At 45.2% G+C, this 12,309-nt stretch overlaps 1 protein-coding gene across 6 annotated transcripts in view; it reads left to right on the top strand.

Moving 5' to 3' along the window:
- Positions 1-12,309, top strand: part of PIK3AP1 (phosphoinositide-3-kinase adaptor protein 1) — a 131,368-nt gene that overhangs the window by 71,378 nt on the left and 47,681 nt on the right. For all 6 annotated transcript variants that reach the window (XM_030940094.1, XM_010389580.2, XM_030940095.1 and 3 more), the window contains 2 exons: positions 2,384-2,580; positions 5,581-5,770. In XM_030940094.1, coding sequence (XP_030795954.1) covers positions 2,384-2,580; positions 5,581-5,770 — 387 coding nt within the window. The remainder of the gene's footprint in view (positions 1-2,383; positions 2,581-5,580; positions 5,771-12,309) is intronic.

The following is a 12,309-nucleotide window of genomic DNA, read 5'->3' on the forward strand; positions in this document are numbered from 1 at the left end:
CAACGTGGGCTGATTCCAGCCTGCTGGTTTTAGCATCCCATCAACATATGCTTTTACCTTCTGCTATAACTCTTCTGGGTCCCTTCTCTATAACCTATCCTGTGGTAAGGACTCATTCTTGACTGGGTAGCCTCATTCTTCTAAATTGCAAATCTGAATACTTTACCCCCTTCTCAAAACACATGTGGTGGCTTACGGAGGAGTAGGAATTGAGTGATTTAAAATCAGTTTGGCGTAAGCTAATGGAGCTTGTTATGATTATTCCTCATAGGGATAGTGTGAGCAACAGATAAGCTAAGTACTGTCAGGGGAGGTTCCCTTTTGCCTTCTAGATAAAATCCGAACTGCTTAACCTATAAACAGGCGCTCATCTCTCTCCACACTCCCTCTTGTCTTTTCTATGCTTTGATCTGCAGGAGGTATGAGCTTTTTTCACCTGTCTTGTGCCACTTAGACTCATGGAAGACAGTCCTTCCTCCCTGCCTTGGTTGCTGTTTACCTGGCTAACTTCTCTCACTTCCCTGTAGCAGCTTAGGTAGCACTTCCCCAGAAGGCCTTCTCCAAACCTCCAATAGGTTCCATTCACCTGCTTTGGCACCCCCCGACCACCAGCACGTCGTTTGCCATTGACCTAGCACTCCTCAGCTGTGTCTGTCTTCTTTGCTAGGCTGTCCGCTCAGTGAGAGCTGGAACTGTTCCTGGGCGGCTGGCTCTTTGTAGGCTCTAAACAAGTACTGGTTTAATGGGGGAGGAGCAGCGTCTTGTGCACGTGTGACATGCTGGGAGCTGGGAGAGTCACACCCCTTGCACAGGGATGGTGCTTGGTGTGACAGGATACCTATTGTAGTGTTTTGGTGGACACCACCGTTCCTTCATGCTGTGGTTGCACTACACAAATGAGACCCAAGTCTCTGGTTACCTTCTGCCTATGGTCCATCCTTCTACAGTCTAAGAGAACCATAAGGATGAGGTTACATGACCTTCAAGGCCTTCTTCTGGGGGATTCTCTTTCATATTGCCTCTCCCCATTTTCCTACTATGGAATGTTCTTACAGCACTTTTGTAGATGTGACTATTCTCTATTAAGCTTGGGGCTTAGGAGGAAGTATTTCATAACCTGACAATCTGGGATCCTAGGAATACTTTCAGACCCTTCATTCCAAGGATCATATTTGAAATAGAAGGCTAGGTTTGTCATGTTAAAAAATATACATTTGTATATAAATATATATCTATAAAGTTGTTGGGCTTAAAAATATGAAAAATGAGATGTTTATGAAAAAATGAGATTTGTCCCCAGCTCCGCAAACACAAACATGTTCATTTTCTTAGTTGAGTTTAACTTGCTATATTCAGATGTCAGTGGGTGGAGGGGTCCGTGGGGACCCAGCACCTCTCTGGAGTACTTTGCTTTCCGCCAATTAGAGAGTGAACTGATATCCTGGCGGGGCTTGTGTGCATTAAGACCAACGTTCAAAATCTCTCCTAAATAAGAACCTTGCTGAATACTATCTTACGAATCCTCCCAGGTCATTTTAAGATAGTCTGGAAGTATTTTCTGGTTGAGAACTAAAGGCTGCGGAAAGTCTAAGGAACATACCCAGGATTACTTGGTGTACTTATCATGAAATTAGGAATAAGGGCTAAGAGGATGAACTTCTTTCTTTTAATCAGCACGAAACAATAGCTTTAAAAAATACATGCTCTGAACTTTGCAGAGAAGTTCAAAACATGATTCCTATTGTACTTTGTGGCTGCTAGCTAAGCCTTTAAAAAAACCCAGCACATTTTGCATTGGTACTTTTTGTCAGGATTTTCCAGTCCTGTTAGAGAAGATGGTAGGATATTCATTATTAGATTTGCTAATTAATTAAAATGTTATGGCCGGGTGTGGTGGCTCATGCCTGTAATTCCAGCACTTTGGGAGGCTGAGGCAGGTGGATCACTTGAGGTCAGGAGTATGAGACCAGCCTGGACAAGGTGGTGAAACCCCATCTCTACTCAAAATACAAAAATTAGCTGGGCGTGATGCACGTCTGTAATCCCAGCTACTTGAGAGGCTGAAGCGAGAGAATCACTTGAACTTGGGAGGCAGAGGTTGCAGTGAGCCAAGATCATGCCACTGCAGTCCAGCCTGGGTGACAGAGCGAGACTCCATCTCAAAAAAAAAAAAAAAAAAAAAAAATTATTTCCTCTGCATCTGAGGACATGATCTTCAGTGGTGTCCTAAAGGAAGCTGTTAGATGTTAGGTCAGAAAATCAATAAGTAATGGCTGAGTGCCTACTGTTGCCATGCTAGTCTTGGCAGCTTCATCTCCATGAACAAGGGCACCCTGTGCTTTTATTTTGATCTGTCAATCAAGTTTTCCTTGATAATTTTCAGATCAGAGGGATGAAGAGCTGCCCACCCTGTTGCATTTTGCTGCGAAGTATGGACTGAAGAACCTCACTGCCTTGTTGCTCACCTGCCCAGGAGCCCTGCAGGCATACAGCGTGGCCAACAAGCATGGCCACTACCCCAACACCATTGCTGAGAAACATGGCTTCAGGGACCTGCGGCAGTTCATCGACGAGTATGTGGTAAGGTCAAGGCAGGAGGGGCCCAGGATTGGAAATGCACCCTGTGATAGTATGGCTGCCCTTTCACCCAAAATACGAACAGATTTTATCTCTAGCATGTCCTCATGTGCCTCTTCTGGCTGTGGGTAGTATGTGTGGGCTTAAGAAATGAAGTCTGGAGTCACATGGACCTGGGTCCAAATTCCTGTACCAACCCTTGTTAACCTTGTGACGTTGGGTAAGTCACGTATCCTCTCTCGGTTTCCTAATATGCAGGAGGAAGATAATCATAGTTCGAGTCATAGAGTTCTTTTGAAGGTAAAATGGAATCATTTCTATTAAGCACTGAGGTTCACCCTCAAAGAATTTACAGAAACCTTTATAGAGTGAATCTGCTGAAAGTAGAGGCTGATATCTCCCCACCTGCCTCCAGGGCACCTTGGTGGGATGCTCCCAGCTGCCTTGCCCACCTTCAGGGCCCGGTGAACTGTGTTAGGCTTGGTTTCTTCTTTAGCAGAGACCACAATAAAGCTATGCACCTGGAAAGCATCAGGGCAGCAACTCTGAGGCCCACCTCCTGCTGACAGCCTTGCTTTCTCTTTCTAACCCCCTGCCTGGGTCCCATCTTAAGACAGGCAGGCACACCCAGTTTATCTGATCATCTGGTTTGGGGCCCTCAGCTCCTGCTCGAACACTGACTTCTGGGTCCTTCTTTGAGGCTGATCGCACCCCATGTCTACCTCTTATTCCATGCCCCAGTATGGCCTCTGATGCCTGGGAAGCAGCTGCTCTTCCTGATCCCAGTCCTTTGTGATTTTCCTCCTTCTTCACAGACTCCCAGAGGGTACCTGAGAATAGCTCAGCCTCTCGCATGGGGCTGTGACCTCACAGGGAGCAATAAACACAGCCCAGTCTTGCTGTCAACCTCCAGATAGGAGGGAGCCTGACATCTCCCCAGAAACTTAACTCTCTGCTCTGTGTTAGAAAATCTACAAGACAGTGATTCATGGAGGCACACAGAGGGGACTTCCCAGTGTTTACAGGTGTATAAGTGTTTTGAATAAAATGATGTGAGTCCTTTTCTTGAGCATCACTGACACAAATAAGGCTAAAAGGTGCTCTCAGTCTGGGTGTATTTACTCAGTTTTTTCTTAAAGTCACAAATGTACCAAATGTAGCATTTCATTTCCATGCCAATAGTTTTTATTAATAACCTACTGTGTTCATATTAGTAACTAGTATTTATTGAATGTATTTGATTTGAAAATGTATTATCTCATTTAATCCCCACCACAATCCTTTGAAGTTGACAGTATTGAGAGCCAATACTTTACAAAAGAGGAAAACGGCTTAGAAAGGCAAAGTCATTGTGCTTAGGGCCACAAACCATTCAGGGCAGAGATAGGATTTGCACCTAGTTTGATACTAAAGCCAGGGCTTGTTATCCTGTTGTATTTAACTGGCATGTTGAAAGATGCACTTTCAGTTGGTGCTGAAGTTAATCTAGGTCATAACGTCTTTGCTTTCTTCCTATGGTCACCTTCAACCGATGCAGCTTCAGCATTCTGATCAAAAGACTGCCCCTTTGTGTTGCTTATGGCCTCTTAGAACTGTCCCATTTCCTTTTTTCACCACATCAAAACCAAAGGCCAGATCTTGAATCTCCAACATCTCACAGCTGTCATCTGGTTTATTGGGTCTTGTGAGGAAACTAACGAAGTGTCAATAAAATATTAGTTATCTTAGGGTAGTGGTGGTGAAAATGAGGATTTTTGTGGGTTGATGCTGAAATAAAGATTGTGAAACACCAAAGTTTCTTACCAGGAAAAGTTGTGCAGAGGTTTCAGGGAAGTCACCTCTCTGGCTTCACAATCACATGGAGGCAGGATGGCAGTGGGAGGTGGGGGAGAACCTTTCTGATGTCAGGACACTTTATCCAAGATCATCTCTCCTTTTGGGCACACAGGACATAAAATTGAGGCCAGAACCCCTGGAAACGGTCAGGGTTCCTGACAGTTTGGAGGAGCCTGCAAAAGGAACAGGGGCTAGTGTGCCAAGCTGTGGAGTCACCTCTGACTGCACACAGTGCGAGAACACCTTAGCTGCATTCCTGTTCAGCTCATTTGAATTTCTGCATGGCTAGTCAGGAAAGGTCACACCTTCTTGTGTCATTTTTTCCCTTTGGAGGAACCACTAGGGTATAGAAGAAAGATCAAAGATCAGGATTGCAAGCCCTTGAGTAAGACACTAGATTTTTGTGAGCTTTGTTTTTCTGGTCTGTAAACTAGGGAATATTATACCTTTCTCTAGCAATAGTGGAATGGATTACAGGAGATAGGGTATAGACAAATACCTAGCATCGCACCTGACATTTAAAAGGTGCTCATGGGAAAGTTTTTATTATTATTATTATTATTATTTTTTAGACAGAGTCTTGCTCTATTGCCCAGGCTGGAGTGCACTGGTGCGATCTTGGCTCACTGCAACCTCCGCCTCCTGGATTCAAGCAATTCTCATGCCTCGGCCTCCTGAGTAGCTGGGATTCCAAGCATGCTCCACCATGCCCTGCTAATTTTTGTATTTTTAGTAGAGACGAGGTTTTGCCATTTTGGCCAGGCTGGTCTTGAACTCCTTACCTCAGGTGATCCACTCACCTTGGCCTCCTAAAGTCCTGGGATTACAGGGGTGAGCCACCACACCTGGCCGTGGGAAAGTAATTTTTAATTTGTATCCTCTGGTCAGTGGACATTTAGTGAGTATCTCCTGAGTGCCTAACTCTGTGCTTAGTGTTGTAGGAAGATACGAAGATTAAAACAAAAACATAAAAGAAACTAAAAAAAGGTGGGAAGCCTGGCCTCAAGGAGCATTCAGTCAGGCGGGAAAATACAAATACACACAACCAATTGCAATCCTGACTCATGGGAACCTTTACTTTGCTGGCCACAAGTGCCTTTGGGGGCCAAGTTCCACCCAGAAAGCCAGGCTGCCTCAGTGCGCCGTGGGCCTCATCTTCTCTTTCAGGAAACGGTGGACATGCTCAAGAGTCACATTAAAGAGGAACTGATGCAAGGGGAGGAGGCTGACGCTGTGTATGAGTCCATGGCCCACCTTTCCACAGACCTGCTCATGAAATGCTCGCTCAACCCCGGCTGTGACGAGGATCTCTATGAGTCCATGGCTGCCTTCGTCCCAGCTGCCACTGAAGACCTCTGTAAGTAGCACGACCCAGTTCTGCTTCCACCTTTCTGCTGAGAAACAGCTTTTCTCATTCCAGTTGACGACGGCGTGGGGCAGTCCCTACTTACCCTCACTTCACTCCAGAGAGATGAAGGTCCTGTTTTACACAAAGCTAGGGCTGGAGTCATGGCTATGGCAAGCAGAATTCTTCTCCAGACTTCCTCTGTTGTGACTGCTGGGAGAGTTTAAGCAAATATCTGGAAGTCAGAATTGATGAAGTCATTGCCTCATGATCTGAGAGGCCAAATCGGTGGCTCTCAGCCCTCAGTCTCCATGGGTCCTTTTTATAACAAACATGTTGTAATACCCCCTTTCCTACTCTGACATGAGGTTTATATATTATATAACCTACCTACATATAAAATTATCAGAAATCAAATATACTGCCCTCATTGAAATAGGAAAGAGAAATTAAAGAAGAGGACATGCTCAAACATGCCTGCACCAGAAGTCATGACAGAATAGTCAGATGCAGACACACTCAGAATCACTGTCAACATTACGGCTTCAAACGTTGACTGACACACGTCTGCAGTCTTGGTGGCTCAAATGATGGGAATAATGTTGGCACTGGCATCTGGATTTTCCTAGATGATGAACAACTCTTTATGATTTCCTTTCCATTTTCATAGAAATTGAATTTCTAACAAATTAAGTGTTTGCAAAAATAAGATGTGTTTATATGTGAAACAGTTTAGGTTCTAGGCTCAGAAAATAATAAGCAGATTTTTTGGGGGGTGAGGGGTAATTTGATTTTATTGCATTAATATATAGTAAACTTATTTTCAAAATATTCTTCAGGATCATAATTTTTCTTGTAAACAGTTTACAAACTTTGCCCATATTTTATTATCTTGTTTTTTCCAATGCAAAATAATACATTTTGACAAAAGTGAATGAGCAGTAAAAGTTCCCCTCCAGCACCTAAACTCAAAACAAAATAGGAATGTATAACTGAGTTGAAAGAAGTTATGTGACTTGTGACTCCCAGCCAATATGGCATTGGTAATAATTAGTAATAAAATGATAGGTATATTTGTTTATATTTTTGCTTGTATCTGCTGACATTAAATTTAAAAATACACACATACATGTACAGATACACAGATATGCAGAAATATACATAAAGGTATAAATATGTATCATAAGTGCTTTTTAAAACTTACATGTATGTCTAGGGGAATATTTGAAAGTCATGAGGGACATGAAACACCTCTTCAATGGGCAGGGCTGTCCCACACATGGCAGGATGTCTAGGGTCCTTCCCCCTTTTACTAAATCCCATCTCCTTGGTGACCACCCAAAACACCCTCATAGATTTTCCAAACGGCCCTGGGGGGCAGTGCCACCACCCTTGAGAACCACTGATCTAGTAACAGTGGATGTGATCTCCACACACATACTGGAGTTGAAGCAGGAGACCCACACAGCAGGCCCTCTAAGAGGCTTATTCATGTGTTACCATCATTCGCTATCAAATGCTAAGCGTGCGGAGGCACCACCGGAGACTTAGCCCTCCTTCCCTATGGGTTTCATTAATAGATTCAAGAAAGAGAAGTATCCACCAAGGTATCAGCATTATGGATGGGGGAGTTTCTGGAATGGGCTTGATTGAGTATTACAAGCCTTCAGCCTGAAAAAAAGACAGTAGGGCCCTGGGCCCACAGGGAGGCGGGCCTGACTTTCCCATCCATGAACTCATGGAAGAGCAGGCGCCAACAGGGTGCCTTGGAGAGAAGGCATAGGTTGGTCAGAGGGCCAGAGGCAGTCTCTGATGCCAGCAAGCCTTTGACACTGATCCCAGAACCTGCAAGATGTGGTCCAGTGGTTGTTTAGGTGTTTGTCAGTTAGATTGGGTGCTCCTTTAGGGGAAAGAGCAGTAAAAGCTCCCCTCCAGCACCTAACTGGGAGGCTTGGAAGTGCTGGTGGAAGCTCTTCCCAAATGCGCTGTGCCTTGGCATGGATGTGGGGAGAGAAAGCACCATCACTACCATCCACACCCTTGATCTCACTGAAGTCCGAAAGCTACCCCACTAGGATGCTTTTCTTACCTGCACTTTACAAATGGGGAAACAGAGGCACAGAGAGACTGAACATTCCCAAAGTGTCACAGCCAATCAGTGATAGAGCCCAGATTTGAATCCAGATTTCTCTGTCATTAGGACCATATTCTGTATACTGTGGCAGAAATTGTTATCCAACACCACGCATTTTAGTCGTGGTTCCTTTTGGAAAAACCATCTAGCCTCTATAGCCTTTCTTCCCCTATCTGCAACTCCAGATATTGGATAACAAAGCAGCCTCTGGCGCCCCCTAGCCTTGCCCATCATCCTATCCATATACCCAGTAAGCATTTCTGGAGCGTCTAGTACATTTCAGTTACTGATGTCTTCTGGTTGTTGGAGATACAGGTGGGGAAGTGGGTAGGACCCAGTCCTTTCCATTGTGGAATAGGGACTCACTCACTCACTTGGAGAACACTTGGAGAATCACCAGTACCCACTTGAATCTGGAGATTGCATCATCCTTTCTGCCCTGTGTCTTTGCTATGAAACTACTGGACAATTAAAGAAAGCCCTACTTTATTGGCAGTTTAGTGTTGACAGAGTCTTACACTTGTTGTCTCCCTGGATATTCTAACACATGCCATGCTCCCACCACAGCACTGGAAATCTGCAGGGAATGCCAAAGGTGTCTCTCCCAGTATTCCTGGTCTGCTGGGCCCCTCACAGCAGGATCGGTGAGGTTTACCAGGGCTTCCCAAGGCAGCAGTGTGCTGTGGAGCTAGCCTGGTTTGTAGCCAACTGGCAACTTGTAAAGTCACCCGGGCCAGGGGGCCTCTGGATGCCATGGAGCTGGAAGGAGGCTACCAGTGGGGGAGGCAGGCTGTCAAATTTGGCTGCTTTTTACATAGGAAAAGGAAACTCACCGCATTTTTCTTTTTCCTTCCTTCCTTCCTGCCTGCCTGCCTTTTTTTTTTTTTTTTTTTTTTTTTTTTTGAGACAAGTTCTGGCTCTATTGCTCAGGCTAGAGTGCAGTGGCACAATCCCAGCAATCCCAGCTCCCTGTAACCACTGCCTCCTGGCTCAAGCCATCCTCCCACCTAAGCCTCCTGAGTTACTGGGACTACAAGCATGAACCACCATGCCCAGTTAATTTTTTGTATTTTTCATATAGATGGGATTTTGTGATATTACCCAGGCTGGTCTTGAACTTGTGAGCTCAAGCAATCGTCTGCTTTGGCCTCCCAAACCAAAGTGCTGGGATTACAGGCGCGAGCCACCGTGACTGGCCCACATTTTTCATTTCCCTGATTAAATGAACTCTGCATTTTCTGACTCTAGACATGGTTTGGTTTGTGTTTCTGTCCCTGTGGCTGTCAAGTTTAAGCTTGAGAAGGATCGCTTACCTCCTGGCTCAGAAGCAGCAGCATCTTGGACCTGGGGAGGAATAATTCATTTTCCTAAGGGTGGCTCAGTAGGTGACAAGGTAGCTTAATTCATAAAGAATGTAGGATAAAGGACAAACTGCTAAATCTAAAATGCGTATTTATAGCACCCGCCAGCAGAGTAATAACTTGGAACATCTGGCAGCCCTTTCAAAGCCCACGAACTGCCTGTATCTCCAGTGATCTCACCTGACCATCCTAGGGTTTAGTGCATAGGATGATCTCCGTTTCGCAGGAAAGAAAACTAGGCCTCCAAGATTTAGTAACTTACCTAAGTCCCATCAAGGGAGGACTGGATCAGGAATCTGTGTCTTCGAATTCCCAGGAGGCAAATCTGTCTGCTGTCCCACTGGAATCTAGGGCTCTCCTGGCCTGTCCCTCTAGGGTCTGCATTTGTCAGCCCTGAAATGGACACTTATACAGGAGCTATTTCTAAATGTCTAGATTGCCACGTTTATCAGTGCCCCACCATTGACTGTGGTAACCCTAGAGGCTGAAAATAACCATATTAAGGAAATCAGGCTGTGTTCATTCACTCACTCGCTCACTCATTGATTCGCTCACAGGACAAACATTATAGGGTGGCAGGCTTTAGGCCGGTTTCAGACCACTGCTTTGGAGATCACCTAACTGTAGTTGGGACATATCTTTCTGACGTGAGTTTGGGAAAGGGGTGGTAATGAGGTTGCTTCTCCAAAGAGAATCCAAGACAACCACCTGAGTTGGAAGGTTATAGGGGAAGCTCCCAGTGTTCATTGAAATGGGGCTGGAGAGAGGTGTTGGGTTCTGACCATGAGATCGTACAATTCTGCTCCAATCTCTCCTTCCCCTGAACTTGCTTGCGTGGGTGAACACACACACACACACACACACACACACAGGCACACACATTACACTCACAAGTTTTTAGTTTAGATATGCTGCCACCAGGTGGTAACTATGTGTCTTTGTTATCAAACCTTCAACTTTGCTCCCAATTCTCTTGAGAATTTTTTAATCAAGGCCCCACAGATCAGTAGGGCATGGTGGCTCATACCTGTAATCCCAGCATTTTGGGAGGCTGAGGCGGGAGGATTGCTTGAACCCAGGAATTTGAGACCAGCCTGGGCAGCATAGTAAGACCTCGTTTCTGCAAAAATTTTTAAAAATTAGCTGGGCGTGGTGGCACATGCCTGTGGTCCCAGCTACTCAGGAGGCTCTGGTGGGAGAATGGCTTGAGCCTGGGCATTCAAGGCTGCAGTGAGCCATGACTGCACCACTGCATTCCAGCCTGCTAACAAAATGGGACCCCGTCTCAAAAAAAAAAAAAAAAAAAAAAAAAGACTGCACACATTTAAAGCATCAACTTCCACACCTTATTATGTAAGAGATAAAATGTCTTTATTGAGGACAAGCTTATGCAAACATTAAATAAAACTCAAGGCAAATGTCCGTGGGTGTTTTCACTATCTCCTCATCTTTTTCTGTCTTAGTTCTTTGTCCCCTGCCCTTACCTTGGAGAATGATATGGTAAGTCCTGGTGGTCCCTGGACCTAGGTGATTAATTTTGTGTTGAAAGCTTGCCCAGTGACTGGTCACCTTTCTGAGGCTCTGGGGAGAATGGCCTTGGGAGCCAGTTCTGGGAGGCCCTTGTCCAGTCTGTTTCCAAGGTAATTTGCTTTGTGGGTTGTAGCTTTGCTTCAATACCTGAGAGCCTCATTTTTCTTCCACAGAGCGAAAGGAGCGAAAGGAGAAAGGTGTTATCATCTTGCCGTTAGAAACTGCAGACTCACTAATCAATCCCAGAGGACTGTTCTGCTTCATGTTACCCCTGCACTGAACTTTTCTTCTGAACCCCTGATCCCTACCTCATGGTTCTGTAGCTCAAGTGTTTATGTAGTGGAGAGCTGACTTAGCTCTAGCTAACTTGCCAGCTTCCCTTAGCAACCTCCTTGGTAACTGGCATCTTTGTAACAGATCATTTCCTGCAGTGTTTTCTTTACCTGATCTCTCTGATTACAGCCCCTCTCTGCAAGCTGGGTTCTGTCTGAGCTGGGGGCACACTTGGGGACTGTAAAGAACCTCACAGCCCAGCCCTGTAGGTCTGAAACCAACTGAAGGATGATTTGTATGCAAAATGACTACATTACTGGTTTGCTTATGAAACATACTGTCTTTCCTATTTGCATCCTTTTCTCTCAGGAGCCTCCCTCTCTGTGACTGCTGAGGCTCTGTCATCCTCCTGCCATCCCTTTTGGGAGGATTCTGGTGAGTAGAGCCAAGAGATGCCTCAAGGCCGTGGGCCTGGGTGCACAGCATGAATTCTCACCTGCAAGGACAGAACCCACTGGGGAGCAGGGAGATGAGCTCAATGTACCTCCTGACTTCCTGTTGCTTTTTGCTCCTCCATAAATACACGAACTATGTTGGGGACATAGGGACTTAGTGAAAGCATGCTGGATTGAATGTTTTAAAATAAAATCCCTATCGCCAGCAGCAACCTTGCTCCCCTCTGAACCTGCACAGCTTGCAGGTCACGCTTTCCTTGGGACACTGCACACACATCCCCTGGGGCTCTAGTTATATACAGGCTTCTCTGGTTACCCTCTCCTGGCCTCGATAGTAAACATGTCTTACAGCTTTGTATAATCCACAGTGCCCATCCCAGTGCTGTACACAACAGGTGTTCAACGATTTCTTGAATTTGAGCTACCAGAAAATAAGATGTAATTCTCGACTTTGTAGGTGGAATAGTGTGTCGGTATTCCAGGTGGTACTGAGACATCTGTTAGATGTCCCCGAGTGTGGGACATCTCAGGGTGGCAGTAACTCCATTGGTCACTACAAGCTGCCTTTTCTTTCATGTTCCCATGCACTTGATTCTTCCTTCTGCCTAAATTGCCTTTCTCTTTTCTCAGCTTGGGAAATGCCCAGATTCCTTCACAAGGCCCAAATGCCTTCATATTCGTGTGTTCGTTCGTTTTTCCTTTATTAGTTTGTTCATTCATTCATTCAACAAATATTTATCAAACCTCTCGTGTTTAAATCACGCTGTGCTGGGTGATGATGAGTCATTAAACAAGATG

The sequence above is a fragment of the Rhinopithecus roxellana genome, chromosome 11 (genome assembly GCF_007565055.1).
Source record: "Rhinopithecus roxellana isolate Shanxi Qingling chromosome 11, ASM756505v1, whole genome shotgun sequence".
Taxonomy (NCBI): domain Eukaryota; kingdom Metazoa; phylum Chordata; class Mammalia; order Primates; family Cercopithecidae; genus Rhinopithecus; species Rhinopithecus roxellana.